The sequence below is a fragment of the Cervus canadensis genome, chromosome 1 (assembly GCF_019320065.1).
Source record: "Cervus canadensis isolate Bull #8, Minnesota chromosome 1, ASM1932006v1, whole genome shotgun sequence".
Classification (NCBI taxonomy): Eukaryota; Metazoa; Chordata; class Mammalia; order Artiodactyla; family Cervidae; genus Cervus; species Cervus canadensis.
This window is the reverse complement of record NC_057386.1, coordinates 8521365-8544699: the sequence shown is the minus strand read 5'-3', so window position 1 is coordinate 8544699 and position 23335 is coordinate 8521365. Positions and strand designations below refer to the sequence as shown.

The 23335-nt window shown below is 54.8% G+C and overlaps 1 protein-coding gene across 8 annotated transcripts in view; it reads right to left on the bottom strand.

Moving 5' to 3' along the window:
* The window catches only part of SEPTIN9 (septin 9), a 177046-nt gene that overhangs the window by 2510 nt on the left and 151201 nt on the right, over positions 1–23335 (bottom strand). For all 8 annotated transcript variants that reach the window (XM_043461995.1, XM_043462021.1, XM_043462012.1 and 5 more), the window contains 8 exons: positions 10313–10504; positions 9536–9664; positions 9097–9178; positions 8667–8804; positions 6099–6216; positions 5203–5298; positions 4819–4915; positions 402–453 (listed from right to left, as the gene is read on the bottom strand). In XM_043461995.1, coding sequence (XP_043317930.1) covers positions 402–453; positions 4819–4915; positions 5203–5298; positions 6099–6216; positions 8667–8804; positions 9097–9178; positions 9536–9664; positions 10313–10504 — 904 coding nt within the window. The remainder of the gene's footprint in view (positions 1–401; positions 454–4818; positions 4916–5202; positions 5299–6098; positions 6217–8666; positions 8805–9096; positions 9179–9535; positions 9665–10312; positions 10505–23335) is intronic.

Below are 23335 nucleotides of genomic sequence, written 5' to 3'. Positions count from 1 at the left end.
TGTTCAACTGCCCAGGCCCAGGCCTTCCACCGGGGCTGAGGACGGGCTCCTCCTTGCCTGGGCTCAAGGAAACTGAGGTGGGGCCTCCACCAGGTCAGAGGACAAGAGGCGGGGTCCCCGACACATGCCCAGCACCCAGACCTCCTGGGGCTCAGGCTGTAGCGATGCAAACTCAATCCTCCCCCAAGTAAAAGTAAAAAAGATTTTCACTGCTTGCTTCATTTCCAAGAAGGTGTTTTAAGACAATGGGGCCCCAAGTTGGAAGGCAGATGGGTGGGGCGCGCTAGCGAGACCTCGGCCGGCTGGCCCATTGCCCTCGCCCACTGCCCGAAGCCCTGGTGGAGGCCCCTTCTGGGCTGTCAGCCCCTCCCCAGCCAAGCCCTGGACCGCCCGGCTCTCACCTGATAAGGAGGTCCCGCAGGTAAGCAAACTCACAGTGAGTGGTGTTCTCGACTGCAGAGGAGAGAGAAGGAGCTTTAAGATGAGGAAAGCCCCCCCGGGCAATGCTGGGCAGGGAGATGGGCGGGGCAGGGGGCCACAGGGGAGCACTGGGCACCTCAGCTCCTGCACTCCGGGGAGATGTCACCCGAAAGGCAGCTGCGGGGGAGAGAGCGCTATGCTAAGCAGGAGGGGGCCTGCTGCTCCTCCGTGGGGTCCTGGGGGTGTCCCAGGGGAGACCTGAAGATGAGAGGGGCTCTGGGAACAGAACCAGGCAGGAACTGGGGCTAGGGTTTCTCCCCCACGTGCAAGGACACACGTGTAAAGAGGTTGCGCACTGGGGATGACCACTTGCATTGAGCTCAAGAGCCAGCAAAACTGAGTCATAGGCTGCCTGGGAAGGCGCACACGAGGACACGCTAAGGCCCCTCGGAGTGCTGAGCACGAGCTGAAGACAGCAGCTGGCGCTGGGCATGCGGGAAGACAGGCAGGGAGGGGTCCTCACAGGCACCCCAGAGCAGGCCGGTGATGCCCAGGGCTGCATGGAAACTGTCTGCCTGCTTCCTGGTTATCAGCTGCCAGTCACCTTTTAAAGGGTGGTGAGTGGCATCACCTGGACTCAGGGAGGCTGTCCTCTGCGGTTCTGTAGGGATGTCCGGCCCACGGGAAGGAATCCCCAATCTCAACACACCCTACAGGAGAGCGACTAAGACTTCTCACTTGTGGTCGCAGGGAGGTGGGGCTCAGAGAGTGGAGGGAAAAAAAGCGGGTCTGCCCAGCTTCCAGGGCCCGTGAAGCCTGGCTCCTAGATCCAGGTTTCCCTATCCCAGGGCAGCGGGGCCGTTCTCAAAGTTAGAGGGTCGATACAGCCATCAGAAAGATGGGGAAACAATGGAAACTGTGAGACTTTATTTTCTTGGGCTCCAAAATCACTGCAGATGATGACTGCAGCCATCAAATTAAAAGACGCTTGCTCCTTGGAAGAAAATTTATGACCAACCTAGACAGCGTATTAAAAAGCAGAGACATCACTTTGCTGACAAAGGTCTGTGGAGTCAAAGCTATGGTTTTTCCAGTAGTCATGTATAGATGTGAGAGTTGGACTGTAAAGCTGAGTGCCAAAGAATTGATTCTTTTGAACTCTGGTATTGGAGAAGACTCTTGAGAATCCCTTGGACTGCAAAGAGATCCAACCAGTCCATCCTAAAGGAAATCAGTCCTGAATATTCATTGGAAGGACTGATGCTGAAGCTGAAACTCCAATACTTTAGCCACCTGATGCGATGAACTGACTCATTGGAAAAGACCCTGATGCTGGGAAAGATTGAAGGCAGGAGGAGAAGGGGACGATAGAGGATGAGATGGATGGATGGCAACACCCACGCGATGGACGTGAGTCTGAGTAAGCTCCGGGAGTTGGTTATGGACAGGGAGGTCTGGCGTGCTGCAGTCCATGGGATCGCAAAGAGCTGGACACGACTGAGCGAATGAACTGACTGACTGACTGACAGCCGGCAGAGGGGCCAGGGTGGTAAAAGGCCGAGTGCCCCGCCCCCCAACTCAGGCTTCCCAGGTGGCACTAGTGGTAAAGAACCCGCCTGCCAATGCAGGTAGACAGAAGAGATGCGGGTTCGACCCTTGGAATCAGGAAGATCCCCTTGAGGAGAACATGGCAACCCACTCCAGTATTCTAGCCTGGAGAATCCCATGGACAGAGGAGCCTGGCAGGCTGCAGCCCATGGGGTCTCACAGGGTCGGACACGACTCCAGGCAGGGACTGAGCACGCAAGCACACCCCCCACCCCCGTGCCGAGCCCTCCAGGGCTCTGATTGGACTTTACTTGCTTTGTGGATGGCTCTGCCCTCCGCACCCCTGCCCTCCTTCCTCTCCCATCCCCTACCCTGCAGAGCTGTACCCACAGGAGAATCGTCTGCTGGCTGACTCTCAAGCAGCCTTTCCATCTAACTTGGAGAAGCACTGAGGGTAGATGGAAGAATGGGGCTCTGAACCTGAAGTGACTGTCTGACCACTGCATCCCATGTTGGGCAAGTCATTCTGGCCTCTCTGAGCCTCCACTTCCTCATCTGTAAAATGGGCATAATAATGCCTCCCACCTCTCAGGATAAAATGAGTTAACTGTGTACTTAATCACACCCGCCCTCCTCTGAAAACATTTGGGCAGCTTCCAAGGATGAGTATAGTACCTCAGGATGGTGATGTGCAACCCAGGAGGAGGCAGAAGAGAGAACTGGGGCTGGAGAGGGTGGGGATGGGGAGAGGCACAGAGTGGCCTGCTATTTGGTCAGCTCCCAATTCACAAGGTCCCAGAGATTAAAAAAAAAAAAAAAGCCAGTGTCTTGGGGAAGTTCAACTGCTCTAATGGCAGAAACTCCTTCTGGGCCCTCACGAAAGCTGCTGGGATGTCAGAACCATCTTAACAGGTTCCATGGGGGCTATTTCTCATCACCACCCTGGAAGCACCACAGCAACGCACAGTTCATTCGAAGCGCAGGATCCAGGCCAGACCAGGAGAGCAGGGACACAGAAAACTAACCTTCCTAATTTCCCAACAATTTCCTGACAACGTTCTTTACTGGTTGCCGGCAGGGCCCAAGTTGGCCGCCAGAGGGCAGCAGAGGCCATCAGAGGCGGGGCTGCCCTTCCCCGCCCCTCCCCAGTGGCCCTTTCTTTTTCTCTTTCTCTTTTTCAAATGTACTCAGGCTGCGCCACGTGGCGTGTGGTGTCTTGGTTCCTCAGCCAGAGATCAAATCCGTGCCCCCTGCAGTGGAAGTGTGGAGTCTTAACTACTGGACTGCCAGGGAAGAACCCCCACTGGCCCCTTCTTATCCCAAATCCTTCAACACACTTTACAAAAAGGTTTCTAAACAGCAAGATTTCAGGAAGAGGAGAAATGGAAGAGGCGGGGCCAAGACGGGATGAGCCCAGGCAGGATGAAGCCTAATTGAGACATCGAGGCGGGACAGGGGGGTGAGGGAACTTAACAATAATCCAGGTAAAATGAGCCTGGGAGAGATCCACTAAGATCAGTTTTCATGCGAAAACCATGAAAGTATGTGAAAATGAAAGTATTTGCTGTCCTGAAAGCTCCGATGGTCTTTGAGGCATTCTCTGATTTCACTAAACTCTTGGCACATGGCGCTCACTTTATGGATGGCAAAAACAGGACCCAAGGGATGATGGGACATGCCCAAGGTCACAGGGACATGCCCCAGGTCATGAGCTGGGTGTGGGATGGGGTAGTAGCAGTTGGGAGCTGAAAGCAACTGCTGGATTTTCTGCTTCCTTCTCTATGCTGGGCCTTGCAGCCAAGTGAACAAGGAACAAAGTGGTCCATTTTAATCTGTTCTAAAGAGGTAAGGACAGAACAGAGACAGGGGTAAGGAAATGCCCAGGTCCACCCCACCTAGGGTCATGGCCACCTGTAGTGGGTTGGATGGTGTCTCCCAGATGTCCAGCTCACAACCCTGGGCACCAGTGAATGGGACCCTATTTGGAAAAAGAGTCTGTGAAGGTGTAATTAAAGTAAGGATTTCAGGGACTTCCCCAGTAGTCCAGTGGTTAAGAATCCACCTTCCAATGCAGGGGATGCAGGTTTGATCCCTGGTTGGGGAGCTAAGATCCCACATGCCAGGGGGCTCCTGGGCGCCACAACTAAGACCCAATGCAGCAATAAATAAATAAATCTACCCCAAGAGGGGATCATCCTGGATTTGGGGGGGCCCTAGGTCAGTGACAAGTGTTCTCAGAAGAAAGACAGGAGCACAGAGGAAGACAGAGCAGAGACCGCAGGGATGAACCTACAAGCCAAGGCCAGCCGGCAGCCACTAGGAGGGCAGCAGGGAACAGAGTCTCCCTTGAAGCCTCCAGAACACTGAGGATGAACTTCTGTTTTAAGCCACCCAGTCTGTGCTGGTCTGTTGCAGAAGCCGCAGGACATGAAGACGTGGGGGTCTTGGAACTCTAAAGGGGCAGGGAGTGGGGAGGGCATCTGGCTCTCAGCTGGACAGAACTCCAGCCCAGCCCTTTCCGCAGGCCCAGAGAGGTGGGGTGACTTGTCCAGGGTCACACAGCATGCCTGGAAAACCCCAGCACCAGCACCTGGCAGAGCCCATCACACCTCCTTCCTGCCTGGATGTGGGGGATTGGGACGGAGGCACATGGCTATGGGCCCCGGACAAGACACCTAGCCCCTCATTTCCTCCACCAAGCAGGAACCACAGGAGCCGTTCCTGTGGCCGAACAGGCAACAGACGAGGTCCCAAGAGCACCAGGTCAGGCCCAGGTGCATAGCTCTTGGGTAGCAGAAGCAGCTTTCCTCCTGACCTGTCTGGAAGCCCTGGCGTCAGCTCAGCCATTACCTTCGATGGTGCCCCACTTGGTTTTCCTTCCAAGGATCCTCTTCCCATTCACTTGGTACTCGTGGTCACTGCCCACCACAGCAAACGGGATCATCTCCTGGGTAAGGGGCAGGAGGCATCGGTCACTTGTGCGTGCAAAGGCCGGTCCACTCCCTGGGCCCCTGGCAGGAGCTGCCCTGAGTCGGGCCCCCAGCCCTGAGACCCTTTGGCCTGAGAGGGCTGCATGTGGACCCTCTGGCTCTGACCCCTCCAAGCCCAGATAACACTTCCTTATGGCTCAAGACCATCCCACCCCTTTTCCTGGACCCCGGAAAGACCCCCACCCGTGTCCTCTAGCAGGAAGTGAGGGGCCTCTGGGAACAGCAGTCTGGTTGGTGCCCTCACCCGGAACTTCTCGTTCACCAGCCGGTCCTCAGAGTCCTCGTCAAACTCCTTCTGGGGGTACACGTCAATGCCATTGGACAGCAGGTCTGCAGTGATCTGGGGTCCAGAGAGGAGAGATGTGGGCACCGTGCATGAAGCAAACTGGACAACCCACCAGAATCTGCCCATGTTGCGACCTCCACAAAGCAAGTGGCCCCAGGCTCAGAGTCAGGGGTGGGCTCTGGGGGGCTGGTAACCCTGATATTCTCCAGCTCTTGTGCCTCTGGAGTGGAGGAGGGGCAGTTGCAGACCTGCCTGCCAGGAGACTGCAGCCGCCCAAGGGACCCCGGGTCACCATCCCAGGCACGGGGCATCTCCCTGTCCTTGCCTTCCAGCTCATCACACCCCCAAGAAAATCACTCAGGATTGCCGAGTCCTCCCCGTCCTGAGCTCCAGCTGGAAACCCTCTTACTGCAGCGGCCCACACTGCAACAGCTGTCCATACGGATGGTGATCAGTGAAAACGCCCATGAACAGCTGTCATCTCTGCCCTGAGCGCAGACAAATGCCCGGGTGCAGCTTTGGGGGGTTCCTTGTTCTTTTTCCCTCCAGACACATCCATTGCCAGGCCATTGTCCTCCCCTAAGCATGCTGGGAAAATCCCTGACACCTAAGGGATTGTGGGTGGAGCTTTGAGAATTAAAGTGAGGAGTCTCTCTGCTCAGAGGAGGAGGCTCTGCAGGGGCCCAAGGTTCGCCCTCTTGTTTGGACAGCAGTCCAAGTGGGACAGTGACTGGGAAGGAAGCGACCATCTGTCCCCTGATGAAAACCGTCTCTTCCATCTAATAAACACTGGGGATTTTGTCTGATGGCCTTGCTCCCACCAAGGTGGGTGGCAGGCGGAGGCAGAGCCCTACCCGCTGTTTGAAGTAGACCCTCTCCTCCAGGGTCAGCGTGTCAGCCTTGGCGATGACCGGGACGATGTTGACCACTTTGCTCAGGCGCTTCATGAACTCGATGTCCAGGGGCCTGAGGCTGGAGCAGAGGGACACGGATGAGGGTGTGGGGGGAGGGACATGGAACGGGGACAGAAACGTGGAAAGGGGGCGCACTCCTGCCTGGAGGGAGCTGAGGGGAGGCCCCCAGGATACCTGTGGGGCCTCCCAGGTGGGTGCACGCTGACAAGGTCCAAGCTGTGGGCTGAGCGCCAGCCAAGGCACCAGCGAGGGACAGAAAAAGGAAAAGAATTCTGGGCCACACTGAACCGGGGGAGGAGGGGAAGGGGGGCCAGACCAGCTCTAAGCAGCCTGGGCATGAGCTCCCAAAGCCCCCAGTGTGTCCACTCGGAGAAAGACTGCCACCAGCTCAGAGGGCCATCAGATTGTGGGGCGTCACTGTATGGGGGGAGATGGGCGCTCACTCAGCCCCATTTCCCAGGATGAGCTGGGGGGTTGCTGTCGGGGGCGTCCCCGGCCCCTTGCCCACTGGCTCCAGGTGCCCAAGGTCTGATGCGGGGAAAGGCTACCCCTCAGCCTCTCCTCACACCCCCTACCCCGACCCGAGACCTGTTCTCAGCAGCCGCGGGGGCAGGGCTGCAGGACTGCTGAATAGCAGGCATCGCCTTCCCACCAGGAGCAGAGCTGTCCTGGCTGTCCCCGCACAAAGTCGGTCACAGACTCGATGCGAGGGTGAGGCAGGCCCCAGGAGGATGTCCGAACGGGGATGGGGAGGAGCCGCCTGGATCCCAGGGCCCGGGGTCTGGGGGAGGGGACGGCGTGGCGCCCCGCTGGGTCACAGCTCCCTGGTTTCAGCGTCGCCTTGGTGGAGCAAAGCCTGGACCAGCTGTGGTGGGACTCGTGGCTGAGTCCCCCGCCCCCGCGCAGACCCCGGTTGAGGGTGGCTCCGTACTTGCTTGGTTTCCCACAAAGGCCCCCAGGTGAGGCCCGCGGTTCCTGCTGGTTCCTTCCTGTAACCGTTGCCTGCGAGGCTGGCCCCCCAACCCCGGGCTTCCTGCTTCTAGTAGAACCGAGTGTGGAAGAGTCAGAGCCAGAGCCTCAGGCCATGGTGAGCAGCCGGACCCCGGGCCCCAGCAGTCCCCCTCTGTCCAGCCTCGCTGCCTACCCCAATCACTCCCAGGGTCCACTGGGTGCTGGGCTCACCTCCTTCCCACGTCCTGATTCAGGACCAGCCTGAGGGTGCCCACCAGGGGGTGGAAAGACACCTAGGGGTATCAGGTGCAGACAGAGCCACAGGGAACCAAGGACAAGGGGTCTGTGAGGCCATCCAGGGCCCATCTGGGGCTTCCCCGGTGGTGCAGTGGATGAGAATCCGCCCACCAATGCAGGGGACACAGGTTCAATCCCTGGTCCGTGAAGATTCCACATGCTGCAGGGCAACTAAGCCCATGTGCCACAACTACTGAGCCCGCATGCTGCAAGTACTGAAGCCCTCGTGCCTTAGAGCCTGTGTTCCACCATGAGAAGCCGCAACGGGAAGCCGTGCACCACAGCAGAGTAGCCCCCGCTTGCCGCAACTAGAGAAAGCCCGAGCGGCAACAAAGACCCAGCACAGCCAAAAATAAATATATAAAAATTTAAAAATGGGTGTGTTTTGAAAAGGGGCTTCCCAGGTGGCTCAGTGGGTAAAGAATCCACCTGCAATGCAGGAGACGCAGCTTCAACCCCTGGGTCGGGAAGATCCCCTGGAGGAGGGCATGGCAACCCACTCCAGTATTCTTGCCTGGAGAATCCCCAAGGACAGAAGAGCCTGGCGGGCTACAGTCCATGGGGTCACAAAGAGCTGGACATGACTGAAGCGACTGAGCACGCATATACACACACACGTTTAAAGAAAAAAATATAAAAAATAACACTGGCCTTACTCAAGGCACAATTAACATTCTAAACAATCAAAGAGCCCATCTGCCCTCATGAGGGAGACCACCCCAGCTCAAAGGAGGCGAGGAGACCCCCGACCTCTGCTCCAGGGCACCCACCCCACGCCAGCCTCACTGACTTGTACATAATCTGTAGCTGCAGATGGAACTGGCAGGAGAAAGCAGCTCTCTCCAAGGTGGCCTCGACTAACAGCCCTTATCCAGCCCTGCCCGGGGCCAAGCCCGCTGCCCTCTGTGCTCTAAACCTTCCTGGGTGTGTGTGGAGGGATCCCTGCCGGGATCTGTTATCGCATTGTCAGCACTCCCCTTATGGACTAGCAACCCGCACCGAGGGGCAGGTAAGTGCTAAAGACACACAGCTGGAGAGTCTCTGCCAGCCTGCCAGGCCCGCCAGAACGCCTGCCCTGAGAAGGCACAGCCCAGGCTCCGGACCACCCTGGGCCCAGCCAGCCAGTGGTCCTCCGCCCTCCTGGGCAAGCTGGGTGGTGGACAGGTGGGTGGGACGCAGTGTGGGGGCCAGAGGGAGATAGGGGGCACTCAGGCTGCGGCCCGCGACCCACCCAGCCCCAGAGCACGCCGGGGCACGTACGAGTGGCCGGTGGCGGGGATGAAGTACAGGCAGCAGTGGACGCGGGTGTCCGGGATGCGCTTCTTCCGGTTGATGTTGACCTCCTCTTGCAGGTACTTCTCGTACTGGTCGTTGATGAACTTCATGATGGGCTGCCAGCTGCATGGAGGGGACCCAGTCAGCGAGCAGGGAACCCCCACCGCCCCAGCTGGGGGAGCAGCCTCCTGCCCCACCCCCATCCTCACCTGCAGGACCCCAGTTCCCCAAGTCTCCGCCCAACACCGGGAAGTGGGGGGTGTGGGTGTGGTGGGTACCACCTGAGATCCTGAGCACAACAGAGGCCTGAAACAGCCTCCCAGGCTGACCTGTGATCCCTGGGGGCGGGGCGGGTTTGGCGAGATTCCCAGCAGCCCTGTGAGGGCTCTTCTGCCCGGGGCAGAGGTCACCTTACCAGTTCTCATTGTTGATGTGGTCCCCGAAGCCCGGCGTGTCGATGACCGTCAGCTTCATGCGGACGCCCTTCTCCTCAATATCTGTAGACATCACAGCCCCTATCAAGCTCAGTGGGGAGACTCGGGACCTGTGCACATAATCACCCCGCCCCCTCCAGCCGGGCTGCCCGACCCACCCTGCCCCAAAGCGGCCCCCCTGCAGCACCCCCAGGATGATGCCAGGGAGATGTCAGTGTGCAGCAGTAAGGCCCCCTGCCCGTGCTTTTTGGTGGAAAACTCAGCTGTCTCCAGGGGGCTCGGGCCAGGGCCTGCAGGGATCCTGGAGCATCCCTGACCCCTCGCCCTCCCTCACCCCACTCCAAGTCTCAACATGCCCAGAGGTGCTGCCCCGAGGGACCTGACTCGGTGCCCCTCCCCCAGTCCCCGCCCGGCTCTCACCATGTGTGATGGACTTGATCTCAATGGTCTTAGGGATGCGCTCCTCTGAGGTGGGCTGCACTGACTTCCGGCTGATCTTGGATTTGAAGAGGGTGTTGATCAAGGTGGACTTTCCCAAGCCGCTCTGCCCTGGGGAGAGAACACGGCTGGTCGGCAGGGTGCTCCAGAGATGGCAGCTCAAGGGCCTGGGGGGTGGCGAGGCCTGGGAGTCACCCCCCAGCTCTCCTTGGTGGGGCTCCGGGTCAGGGGCGGTCAGGAGGCAGGAAGGGCTGGGTGCCTGGGCAGTGGCCAAGCTCTCGCTGTACTCTATGGCAGAGCAGGACATGGCCCCCTTGCCTTCTGACCACAGGGTGGTCAAACTGCCCCACGCAAGGTCCCGGGGCTCCTGGGAGGAGCTGAGAGGCAGACAGCATTGGGGAGAGAAAGTGGGGGCTGGCCCGACCAGCGCGGTCCACCCTCAGCTGTGGCACATACCAGGATCCAGGTGAGGTTTGGTGGAAAAGCCCTACAGAGACCCCCACCTTGGGACCCCGGCGGGGAGGGTCTGTATCCCTCACCGCGAGACCACGCACACTGCAGGGTTCCAGCCCAAACCCCTGGGGGCCGGGCTCCCCGCCGCTGAGGATCACCTCGGTAGAAGAGTCCACACGCTCGTCTGTCCTGCAGGCCAGGCCTGTCACCCCGTTTTACAAGAGCCTGTGTGGCCGGCCGGGGTGGGGCAGGGGGGCTTCCTTGCGTGGCTCTGGGCGGCTCACAGGATGGGAGCGGGGGACTCACCCACCACCATGATGTTGAACTCGAAGCCCTGCTTCATGGCCTTCCTGCGCATCTGCTCCAGGATGGAGTCGATCCCCACATAGCCGAAGTCCACGGGGGCCTTCTCGTTCCGCGGCATGGGCGGCTGCTTGAGTGAGGCATCTCTGGGGGTGTCGGCCATTTCGCCAGCGCTGCTGGGAGCTGCTTCGGTGGCTGCAGGAAGAGGAGCGGGCGCGTCAGGGGGCGGCAGGGGACACACAGCAGGTGGGGGAAATTGAGGCTCAGCTGCCCAAGAAACCCCCGGAGGAACGCCCCAGAGCCAGAGCCCTTGGCCTGGGCTGTCCCGCCACTGTCCGCCTGACCTACAGAGCCTCACCCCACAACTCAAGTCCTGAGCCAGGACAACGGAGAGGGCGGCCTTCTGAAGGGAGGACGGGGGGAACGAGCCGTGGCCAGTTCCAAGCACCTGCTGGTGGCCCCGGGCTGGCGGGAGTGCTGAAGGAGGGGCAACTTTGGCAGCCAGGGGGCCGGGATGCAGAGCTAGCTCCTCCGGGCACAGTGGTTCCTGGGCGATGGCAGAAAGGGGAGGGCCCATGGGCGGCACCTGTGGGTACTGCCCCCTGCCTCCCACCCCGGGCTGGATCCACGTGTCTTGTCTCTGGCCGCCCAGCACCTGCAGGGCCCCACACCCACAGCCTGGGAGGCAGTTTTGCTTTCAGGTCTGCAGATGGGCAGATGGGACCGAGCTGCTCAAAATAACTCGGGCTGCTTCGGTCTACAGGTCAGAGCCTTCCTCCTCTCCTCCTGGGCTGCCCTGAGAGTCCACGTGACCCAGCTGGAGGCCTGGGGGGTGGGGGAGATGCCCAGAAAGCTCCCAGTAGGGACCCAAGGGGCACCCGGCCTGTGGGGCTGGTCAGGGCCCTCAGGAACATGCAGGTTCCCCACCAGGGTCGGCCACATCCCAGTGAGCCCCCCCACCACGACATGCACACCCAGACCACACCCTTCCCCGATGGCCCTCTCCACCCCTCCCCTGCCCCCGCGGGTCCAAGCTCTTCCCACCCCCTCTGCCCGCTAAGAAGGATTTTCAGCTTCATCCTGCCTCCTAGGAAGGATCACAGTCTCTTCTCCCAGCACCCTGAGCTCATGGGAAACGACCACCCAGCGAGTCCAAACACTCCCCCTCTGCCCGTGAGCCCCTCCCACAGCCCTCAGGGAGGGAGTGCTGTTGGTTTCCAACACATCAGGTCCCCCCCGCAGGTGCCCACCTCTCCAGGGGGCATACCCTACTGCCAAGGTGGGCAAGCAGCCTTCCCAAACACACCCTCCCACCCATCCCCTCCTGCCCCTGCCCCTGGAGGCAGCAGGACACAGGTCGCCAGGCCAGGAGGGTCACTGCCGAGCTTTCAGATAAACTGCATTTTGGTTTCCTGGGGAAATAACCGGACTCCACCCCACCCACCAGGCCACACCTCTGCAGCTACCTCAGGAGCCTCCGAGGGAGCTGAGATGGGGGCCAGCACCCTCTCCTTCCCGCATGCCCAGGCCAGTAAGAGTGGAAAGACGACTGGCCCTGTTAGCTTACAAATCGCAGAGATTGGCGTGTCGCTGGTTTATCCCCAAGTCAGTCCCTATCCTTTGCCCGGAACAGGCAGAGACATTCCTAATTCAGAGAACAGGGGCGCTGAGCACGTAACATAATACACATAACAAGGCCTGCGGCCGCCTGGGGGTCCACACATCTCTCCTAACAACAGGCTGATGCTGGAGGCTTCAGTTCCACATCCCACCTCACCCCATCCCCGAGCTGGGGAAAGGCAAAGGGCCTGGGAGGCAGGGATCCCCCACATTCGACTGCCCCTGGGGGGGCCTCCTCCCTGCACGGCCCGGAAGGAATTGCCTCTGCTCAGAAACACTCTGCCCCCGGCTCCGGCATCGTTAAATAAACAAAGACCAGAGCTGCATCTGGCCCGAACGTGTGGCTCTGGGGCTGCTTCCTGGAGACAGACATGGGGCCCTGCCTTTTGGGACAGCAGTTCAGCCCTGCCCCACGTGACCGAAAATTGCTTCCATCTGTCTGCGGGTCTGGGAGCCATTCTGCCCTGGACTGGGCCAGCCCCCCGCCCCGCCCCCACCTCTCCCTCCATCCCTCACCGCCTCCCGAGCCGCACAGGGTGGGGGGGTTTGGGGGGTGGGGAGCGCCCCCTGAACCGCCCCCTACTTCTCTCCCCGGGCTCCAGGAGCAGCAGAGAGAGAGAGGCTCCAGCCGGCCCCTCCACAGGCACCAAGACCCCCTGCAGAAACCAAAGCAAAACCCCCTGCCCACCAGGGCCCTGCTAGAGAAATAATCATAGAAACGCGACAAGCGCCATCCTTCCCACTGAGAAAAGGGCCTGGCCTTCCGCACAGGTGAGGGTCCATCCCCCACCCCCAGGCCCCTCCTCTGAGAGGCTCCCTGGTGGGCAAGCCCCACTCCGCCTGGCAGACGAGGAACCCTCCCGCTATGCCCGCCCACCCCAATAGGAGGCTTCGGGGTCTGCCTTCAGGACCCCATGGGGGCGTGTAGAGGCCCCCAGCAGGCCAACCAGCCCAGAGATGCTTTCTGTGAAACGCAGGATTTCTGTGACGCTTGCAGCCTCGAGGACTCTAGCCAGCTAGATGGGACGGTGGAGACGGGCGACTCCAGCACCGCCCAGCGAGGCAGCCATGAGTGCCACTTCTTAGAAACTGTGGTGAAATTTACAGAACACAAAATGATCCATCTAACCAATTTTAAGCATGCAGCTCAGGAGTGTTAAGTCCATTCACGTTGTTCTGCACCCGAGCTCCTAACTCATCTTGCAAAACTGAAACCGTTCCCGTTAAGCATGAACTCCCACTCCCTCATTCTGTTTTCTGTCTCCATGAATTTAGCTACTGTGCACCCCAGGTCAACAGAGTCACACAGTATTCATCCTTTCGTGACAGGCTTGTTTCACCAAGGAGAATGCCCTCAAGGTCAATCCACGCTCTAGCAGGTGTCAGGATGTCCTTCCTTTTGAAGGCTGAGTGATATTCCACTGTATGGATGGACCACATTTTTAATTCATTCATCAGTGGACACTTGGGTTGCTTCTATATTTTAGCTAGTGAACAGAGCGCCTGGCAACATGGGTATACAACTATCTCAAGCCCCTGCTTTCAAAGCTTTCTGAAACATTTTTGACCCAGTGGGAATGCTGCGTCAAATGGTAGTCATATTTTTAATTTTTTTCAGAACCACCAACTGTTTTCACGAACATGACATTTGAGCACTTAAAATGCAGCTAGTCTAATGGAGGAACTCAGTTTTTTATTTTATTTAATTTTAATTCATTTCAATTTAAAGAATGATACATGGCATGGGGACTTCCCTGGCAGCCCAGTAGTTAAGATTCTGCCCTTCAAATGCAAGGAGCAAGGGTCTGATCCCTGGTCAGAGAACTAAGATCCCATATGCCACAAAGCATGGACAAGAAATTTTTAAAAATTGTTTTAATTAAAAAAAAAAAAAAAAAGAATGACATATGGCAAATGGCAACTATACTGAACAGCACAGAATTCTTGTCTAAGCTACTCATTTTACAAATGGGGTGTGATTTTCTTTTTTTTTTCCTGAAATACACTGGAAGCGGTCTGGCCAACCAGAGACCATCAGTGAATTTAGTCCTGTAACTTCACATTCCCTCTCATGATAGATGATTAACATACATGTCCCCCCAACAGGCCATGAGCTTCAGTGAGGATGGCAGTGATATGTGTGGATCCTCAATGAGCCTCCAGAGCCGTATAGGGAGGGGACACCCAACCAATACTGAGTGAATGGGGTCTTGGGGGAAGACCCTCAAGGTGAGGCACAGGGAGAGAGGGGTTCTGCTGTCCCAAGCTGCCCACAGCCCCTCCACGAAAACAGTCAGACCCACCTCCAGACCTGCCTTCTCCTGACCCATCCCCACCCCCAAGACCTCTGTCCAAGCCACCTCCTCCAATGGCTTCTGCCCACGGCTCACTCTCTTCCCTGTTACCTCGGTTTTTCTTTCATACCCAAACTTTATCAAATGCTATTAATAGGAAAAAGGAAGTTCTTAACAGAAAAGAAGTTTCACATTTACATCCAAGATGACTTTCACTACAGCCTCTGCACGCAAACAGAGAAAGAGGAGCTGCCCTCTTCAAAAGCGGGAAACGCATGTTCAGAGAAGTTAAGTAACTTATCCAAGGTCACACAGCACCATCAGCTGCTGCTCTCCACTGCTCCTACTTGGGAATCCTTGGGAAAGGGGATGGAGGGGGCGGCACAGACTGCCATTGCCTCTCCTTCCCGGAGCCACACTCTGAGGGATGCCAGGTTTGCTGGGGTATGTGTGTGTGTGGCGGGGGGGGGGGGGGCGGGGGGGGACCCCTGGGACAGCATCACTTTTGCTCCACTGGGTCAGCCACTCTCTCTCAGACCCAGGGCGACATCCCCATCCACCACAGTGCCACCCTCCTCTGGGAAAAGACAGCCCAAGGGACCAACTGGGCGGGGTGACCTGACACGCTGGTTTACACCCTCCCTCCAGCCTGATAACTTTCTTTACCGCGGTAAAACAGACGCAAGTTAAAACCTCGACCCCTTTGACCGTGTTAAGTGTTCATGTTAGCATCATTACTTACATTCACGATGGCATGTAACCGTCACCACTATCTACCTCCAAACGCTTTTATCATCCTGGTCAGAAGCTCTGAGCCCATTTAACACTTAACTCCCCTTCCCCCGACCCCGTAGGCTCTGTCCTATCTCTGTGAATCTGGCTCCACTAGGAACCTCATATAAGTGGAATCACTTCTAAGTATTTGTCCTTTTATGTCAGGCTTTCTTCACAAGCATCATGTCCTCAAGGCTCCCCCCTGCTCCAGTATGGGTCACAATTTCATTCCTTTTCACGTCTGAATAATATTCCATTGTTTATCCATTCATTCATCAGTGGACACTTAAGAGGTTTCCACCTTTTGATTATGATGAATAATGCTGCTATGAACATGGGTGGACATGTGTCTGTTACGGTCCTTGCTTTCAAGTTTTCCAGTATCCAGCCTAATTACCAATATTAATAGAACCCAGCTGGTGCTCAGAGAGGCCACGGTTTGGACAAGTAGGTGACACAGTCACCCTACCGTCAAAGCAAGGGGCAGTGCCCCCTGCAGACTTTGCGGCTGGGAACCAGGGCCTCGGATTCTCATTCTGGCTCCACGTGGAGAGTCCTTCCACCCTGCTCTTCACTCCCTGATCTGACTTCGCAAGATCTTCAAACCCAAGGTCATATGTAGCTGAATCAGTGATACCCCCAACTCCTAGGCCAGGGGGTGGCACAAGGCAGCTACTCAAGAAATCTCTGAAAGGTCATCCACCCGAGGATGAAAGGGCAAAGACAATGCGGTAAATCTACACAGCGGACTATGGGCCATTCAAAGCACTTACGTCCTAGATGAATGGATACAAAGATGTCGTATATGTGTAGGATGGAATATTACCCAGTCATAAAAAACGAATGAAATAATACCACATGCACCTACATGGGTGGACCTGGAGATTATCAAAGTCAGTAAAGTAAGGCAGCAGAGAAAGACAAATATCATAGGATATCACTAACATGTGGAATCTAAAAAATAATACCTTGACCTTATTTACAAAACAGAAACAGACCCACAGACAAAGAAAACAAACTTATACCAAAGGCAGAAGAGGGGGAGGTAAATTAGGGATTTGGGATCGGCAGATAAAAATTACTTTAAATAAAACAAGTAACAAGGTCTTACTGTATAGCACAGGGAAATATGTCCAATATATTGTAATAAACTAAAATGGAAAATAATCTGAAAAATAATGTATAAATGTAAAGAATATGTACGCATGTATATATATATTTATATGTGTGGAATTGAACCACTTTGTTGTACACCAGAAACTAACCCAACACTGTAAATCAACCGTGTGTGTATGCATGCTAAGTCTCTTTCAGTCATGTCTAACTCTTTGCAAACCTACAGACTGTAGCCCACCAGGTCCCTCTGTCCAGGGGATTCTCCAGGCAAGAATACTGGAGTGGGTTGCCATGCCCTCCTCCAGGGGAATCTTCCTGACCTGGGAATTGAATCTGGGTGTCCTGCATTGCCAGTGGATTCTTTATCACTGACCTGTAAATCAACAGTACTCAAAAAAAAAAAAAAAAAAAAATTAGTATCAACATATACATACTATCGTGAGGAAAAGAGCTAGTGGGAAGCTGCTATAAAGCTCGGGGAGCTCAGCTCAGAGCTCTGTGATGACCTAGAGGGGTGGGATGGGGGTAGGGGAGGGAGGCTCAAGACTGGGGGGCGGAGGGGGGGGGGAATGTATGTATACATATGGCCGATTTACCGTGTTGTATAGCAGAAACTATCACAACACTGTTAATCAACCATACTCCAATTAAAAAAATTTTTAAAAAGCGCTGATGTCCCGACACGCTATAACAGATGAACCTTGAAAATACTATGCTCAGTGAAGAAGCCAGACGTGAAAGGCCACATATGGTCTGAGTCCATTTAAATGAAATGTCCAGAAGAGGCAAATCCATTAAGACAGAGAGCAGATGGGGGCAGCCAGGGGCTGGGCCCTCACGCCTATGGGACTTCCTTTTGGGGGATAAACAAGACTCTGATGCTGGGAAAGACTGACGGCAAAAGGAGAAGGGGGTGGCAGAGGATGAAATGGTTAGACAGCATCACCGACTCAACGGGCGTGACTTTGAGCTGGGAGACAGTGGAGGACAGAGGAGCCTGGCATGCTGCAGTCCGTGGGGTCAGAGTCGGACACGACTTAGCGACTGAACAACAACATTTTCTGAAACTAGATACAACATTGAGAATAAGCCCCACTGATGCACACGCTAAATGGGTGAATTGTACAGGGTGGGGATTCTATCTCAATGAGCTGTTATATGAAGACAGAAAAGTCGCTGCTGGTGCAGATGGACTGAAAAGAACCCACTGTGCCCAGGAGTGCCCACCAGCCAGCTACACAGCTTGTGGACAGCTGAGGCCAGGACGCCCCCACTCAGGCCTAAGGTTCCTGTGCCCCCCACCCCACCCCCCAGGCTGTCCAGCTGCACAAGCAGCCCCGTCATCTCCCAGCAAGGACGTTCAGACGAGCCGGAGGAAACCTTGGCAGTGTCTCTCCGCAGGCCTCTGGTTTGAGCCCAGGCCTGCAACCCTGGTGGGCGAGCCCCTGCCCCCTCCTTCGCCACAAGGGCCTGTAGGTCCGCCTTTTCTCAGGAACTGATGGGGAGGGGGGTGCTCTTAAATTGGGGAGGAAGGGGTTCCATCCTCTTCTATCCACATGCCTTCACAGGGGGCTCTAGGTTGCAGCCCCGAGCCAGTGCCAGCTTCAGGCTTCTGCTCCAAGGGACAAACTCTTCCCCCCTACCCTGGGGTCTGTGTATCTCTGTCTGTGGCTGGCTGGGATGCAGCCACCAGACAGGAGCCCGCAGAGGGTTTACACTTCATTGCAGCTCCTGGGCGATCATGGGCGGGGGCCCAGCAGGCTTGCAACACCCAAGGGTCACTCTTCTCCACCACCCCTCCTCGTCTGTCCTGCTGGCCTTCCTGCAGCCCAGAAACATCCCTGAAGATTCCACCCTCTCCGAGCATCAGCCTCCGCTGCTCAACACTGCTCCCAGCCGGAGGGGCACCCGTGTCATAGCCAGGGACACAGCCCAGGACCAGGCTCTCAGGGTTAAGCCGACTCGATGCTCCTTATCTTCCCCGGTCCTCCCCAGGTACACCGGCACCGTCACCCCCACAGGCCTTGCTCAGTCACTGCCCACAGTGGCTGAGCAGAAAGCAAGGCTGACCTGTCTACGGACACCCACGAGACCACCCAACAGGAGCCAGCATCACCAGGCAGATCCAGGCGGATCCATGCAGAAGCTTGATGTTGGGGGTCATAGGGACCTGTCCACCACATACTCTCCCCGCAGGAAAGGCCCCCGACCCCCTGCCCTTCATGAAGCCTTCCTTCCCCTATCCCACCCTCGTCCAGGTTCTTCTCACAGTATCGGTCTCCTGCCTTCACCCTGCAACTATGCACACACGACTGGCGGGTGGACCTTGGAGACGTAACTGTCCTAGAAAAGATGTCAAAGAAATGGCTATAAGAACAGTCCTGAGAAAGAAGAGCAGAGCTGGAACAATCACATTCTCTAACTTTAGACGATATTATTGATGCAAAGCTACAGTCATCAAAACAGTACAGTACTGGCTGTAAAAACAGACACGCAGATGAATGGAACATATTATAAAGCCCAGATATAAATCCACACACTTATGATCAATTAATCTATGACAAAGAAGGCAAGAATATACAACAGGGTAAAGACAGTCTGTTCAATCAGTGGTGCTGGGAACACTGGACAGCTACATAAAAAAGAATGAAATTAGAACAGTCTCTTATACCATATACAAAAATAACTCAAAACAGATTAAAGGCTTAAAAGACCAGAAACCATAAAACTCCTAGAGGAAAACATGGGCAGAACACTCTTTGATATAAATCAAAGCAATATTTTTTTGGATTTGGCTCCTAAAGTAAAGGAAATAAAGCAAAGGTAAACAAATGAGACCTAATTAAACTTAAAAACCTTTTCACAGTAAGGGAAATCATCAATAAAATGAAATGATAATGCCCTGAGTATGAGAACATATTTGCAAAGGATATGACATACAAGGACAGGGAAGCCTAGCGTGCTGCAGTCCATGGAGTTGCAAAGAGTCAGACATGACTGAGCAACTGAACAACAAATGATGTATAAGGGATTCATATCCAACATACATAAACAGCTCATACCATTCAACAACCTGATTACAAAATGGGCACAAGAACTGAACAGAAACTTTTCCGAAGAGGAAATGCAGATGGCCAACAGGCAGAGGAAAAGATGCTCAACATCACTAATTATCAGGGAAATGCAAATCAAAATCACAAGGACATATCACCTCACACATGTCAGAATGGCTGTCATCAAAAAGAATACCACAAATGCTGGCGAGGATGTGCAGAAAAGGGAATCCTCATACACTGTTCGTGGGAATGTAAACCGCGGTAGCCAGTATAGAAAACAGTATGGAGGTTTCTTGAAAATTTTAAAACAGAACTATCCTACGACCCAGCAACTCCACTTCGGGATATATATCTGAAAAAGCCAAAAACACTAGGTTGAAAAGATACATATACCCTCATGTTCACAGCAGCATTCTTTACAATTGTCGAGATGTGAAAGCAACCTAAGTATCCATCAACAGATGAATGAATACAGAAGATGTGGTACACAGACACACACAAAAGACTACCCTACCTAAAAAAAAAAAAAAAAAGAATTTTGCCACTTGCAGCAACATATGTGGACTTGGAGGGCATTATGCTAAGTGAAATAAGTCAGACAGAGAAAGACAAACACTATACGAGATCACTAGTATGTGGAATCTAAAAAATACAGCAAACTAGCGAATATAACAAGAAAGAAGCAGACTCACAGATATAGAGAACAAACCAGTAGTTACCAGTGGGGAGAGGGAAGCGGGCAGGGGCAATAAAGGGGTGGGGGATTAAGAGGTACAAACTATTATGTATAAAATAAGCCAGAAGAATATATTGCACAATATAGGTAATATGGTCAATAGTTTATAGTAACTATAAATGGAGTATAATCTTTAAAAAGTGTGAATCACTATACTGCACACCTACAATGCATAATATTGTCCATCACCTATATTTCAATTATAAAACATGGTTAATGAACAGTAGAAAAAGATCCTGGGGTCCCAGTGGACCAAGACCATCACAATGATACATTCAAGGAACATTTACTGAGCACCTATTACACAGTAACAAAAAGAAGATACTATACAGGCTTGAGGTCAGTCTGAATGAAAACAACGGTGGCACATAGGAACAAGTTCATTTATTCAAATGTTCATCAGCCAAAACTTCCAGGCAGATTCATAGTAATCCCTTACAAGCAAGGAATCCAATCTGGCACAGGATTTTCCTGTGATGTATCACAAACCTCTTTTAGAAGCTGTTAAAAGATAAGGAGTCTCTCCCTAAAATAACTACACATGAAGACAGGCAATAAATTGCGAATAAATCTGGACAATTTGTGGGGTTCATCAAAGAACCCCGTAGCTTTCTTGATGAAACTAACTTGGTCTAACGAGAACTTAGAATTTAATCACTTTATTTCTGAATTGGAACTTCTCAACATACAAAGATATTGTGGGTTCCATGGTCAGAAAAGGGTGAGGAAGAGTTTTAAAAAAATGATTAGGGAATCCCATGGTGGTCCAGTGGTTAGGACTCAAGAGTTTCCACTGCAGGGACCCCGGGTTTGATCCCTGGTTGGGGAACTAGATCCCAAAAGCTACGAGGCACAGCCAAAAAATGAAAAAAAAAAAAAAGATGAAAAATAACAACAAAAAAAATCAGGGTGGGGGGACTTCCCTGGTGGTACAGTGGATAAGAATTCGCCTGCCAATGCAGGGGACGTGAGTTCGATCCCTGGTGTGGGAAGATACCACATGCCGCAGAGCAACGAAGCCTGCACGTCTGCAGCTACTGAGCCTGTGCCCCGCCGCAAGAGAAGCCGCTGCACTGGGAAGCCCGTGCACCCACCGCAACTAGAAAACAGCCCCTGCTCGCCACACCTAAAGAGAGCCCGAGTGTGCAACCAAGATCCAGAGCAACCTCACGGGCTGCGACCTCATGGGCTGCAGCCCGCCAGGCTCCTCTGTCTGTGGGGATTCTCCAGGCAAGAACACTGGAGTGTGTAGCCTATCCCTTCTCCAGGGGATCTTCCCCAACCCAGGGGTCGAACCGGGGTCTTCTGCACTGCAGGCGGATTCTTTACCAGCTGAGCTACCAGGGAAGCCCAAAAGAAATAAATAAATTTAAAAAATTGTTTGATGATCAAAGGCAGGAAAAGAGGGAAATGGCAGAGGTTATGAACAGCTGGTCTCCATCCCTGAGCCCAAGGAGAAAGCTGTGAGGGATGGGCAGGGAGATAAGGGCTGTCATTCCCTGCGGGGCTTTGAAACAGAATCTTTTCCCATTCACCAGATTCCGCTTTTCCTTGTGTCCCCATGAACCTACCCCAGCCACTACAAACTCCCCATAAATGTCACAGGGGAACTTCCTGTTCCCTTCTAAAGATGGAAACACTGAATACAAATGACTGAATTTTGCAAATCTGTGCAGGCCGGGAATCAAGGCATGCATTTTTAAAGCGTACACGGCTCATCTAATTCAATAAGTAGTTCCAAATCGAATTACACTTCACACTTTGTACAGGGCAGGAAGCGTCTCCCCGAAGCCCGATGAGGAACCGGGAGGCCAGAAATCTGAGAGCCTGCCCTCTGGCCTGAAAGCCGGCTTAGAGATCCAGCACAAAGGCGAAGGCCTCTCCGAAGAAAGACGGGAGTTTGCAAACGCCAGGAGTTGCATCTCTCTCCCCATTGGAGCCCGTGATCTTTCCCAAGAGGAGACTCAAAACAAAATCGCAGCTTCAGGGTTTCTGTGCAGGGACAGATTGGGTGGAAAGACTTCCCACGACCCCGCGCCCTTTGCAAGACCTGGGAGGGGACAGGATAGGAACAGCCCCTGCTCCCACCCAACTCCATTCATTCAGGAGCCCAGGGCGCCCCAAAGTCCAGCGGGGGGGATGATTCCCCACTTTTACTGCCCGCCCTTGTCTCTCGCCAAACCCTTTAAAGCAAACGTCTTCCCTTTTGTCCGGGAAAGAATCTCAAGAACCTCTTCACTTCTGCCAACACGGTTTCAATTGGCGTCGGTCGGTGGAGCCAGATTTGGACGGCATCCAACGCTCAGCCCGCACCCCCCACCCCCTTCTGGAAGAGGCCCCCTTCTGTTCTTTCATTTCCAGCCCGCCTCCCGCCCCCCTCCTCCAGCAGAGTTCCTCACCCGGGTTTAGCAGCCTATTGAGACATCAATCTTTGGTCAGAGCAGGCTCCAACCTGCACCGCGTCCTAGGCACTTTCCTAAAACTTGGTGTGCAGAACCAAGTGCCACCGAATCCGACAGGCGGAGGAGGCCAGGGATGAGGCCTCCGACTTCCTGTGTCAAGGGATTTATCTTTCATTCCGTGTTCCGCCGCCCACACTCAAGGCTCAGGGAATGTGCCCCCGAGCCGCCTCCCGCCCCAGGGAACCTTCCAGCAGGATAGACCCTGCCCCAAGGCAAACCCAGAATCCAGCCCGCCCACCGCGTCCAAGCGGTCAGCCACAGAGATTCCGTTAGTTCTTGGCAAGTGCTCGCAAAGTTGAAGAGAGAAAGAGAAGACCTTCCCCCACAGATGGGTGGAAAGTGGCCATTTGTCACGGGGTGGAGTCCCCCAGCCCCCTCTCCTATCAGCAGGACTGTCAGCAGACGCACACCAGAGCTCCGTGCTGGGGAGGCTGGGGGCGCCCCCTCCCGCAACTGATGAGATCATGTAAAATAACAAAAACTAGACAGGGTCCTCTGGGGTGCAAGAGAGCGGCCCCCTGCCAGGATCTAAGTAGGAAAAGAGCTCCCCTCCCCAAAGATACCAAGCAATTCTCTTGTCAGATCATCTGCTCAGGCTCCGAGATGCTGCCTAATAAGTTCTCCTCCCCCACCCCCCCAAAGGGCCCCCTACCCACCCTGGTCCCTTCAGAGAGGTGGGGGTCTGAAGGCACGGCCAGAGAGGGGGCTGAGCAGGGAGGGGAGAGTTCTAGGCCAGGAGCGGAAGCCTGACCAATGACCCCGTAAGGAGGGAGGACACCTCATACCACTAGTTGCAGGGGCCGGGAAGGTTGTGGGGGAGGCGGGAAGGGTCAGCAGCTCTGGGCCCTTTTGAACCATGTCACCGTCCACCGGCAGCTCCAGCTCTGGGCTGATGTGAGTCGAGGCCGCTGAAGTCATGTCCCCCCTCCCCACCTCCAGCTTCTTCCTACTCAGGTCAGGGGGTCAGG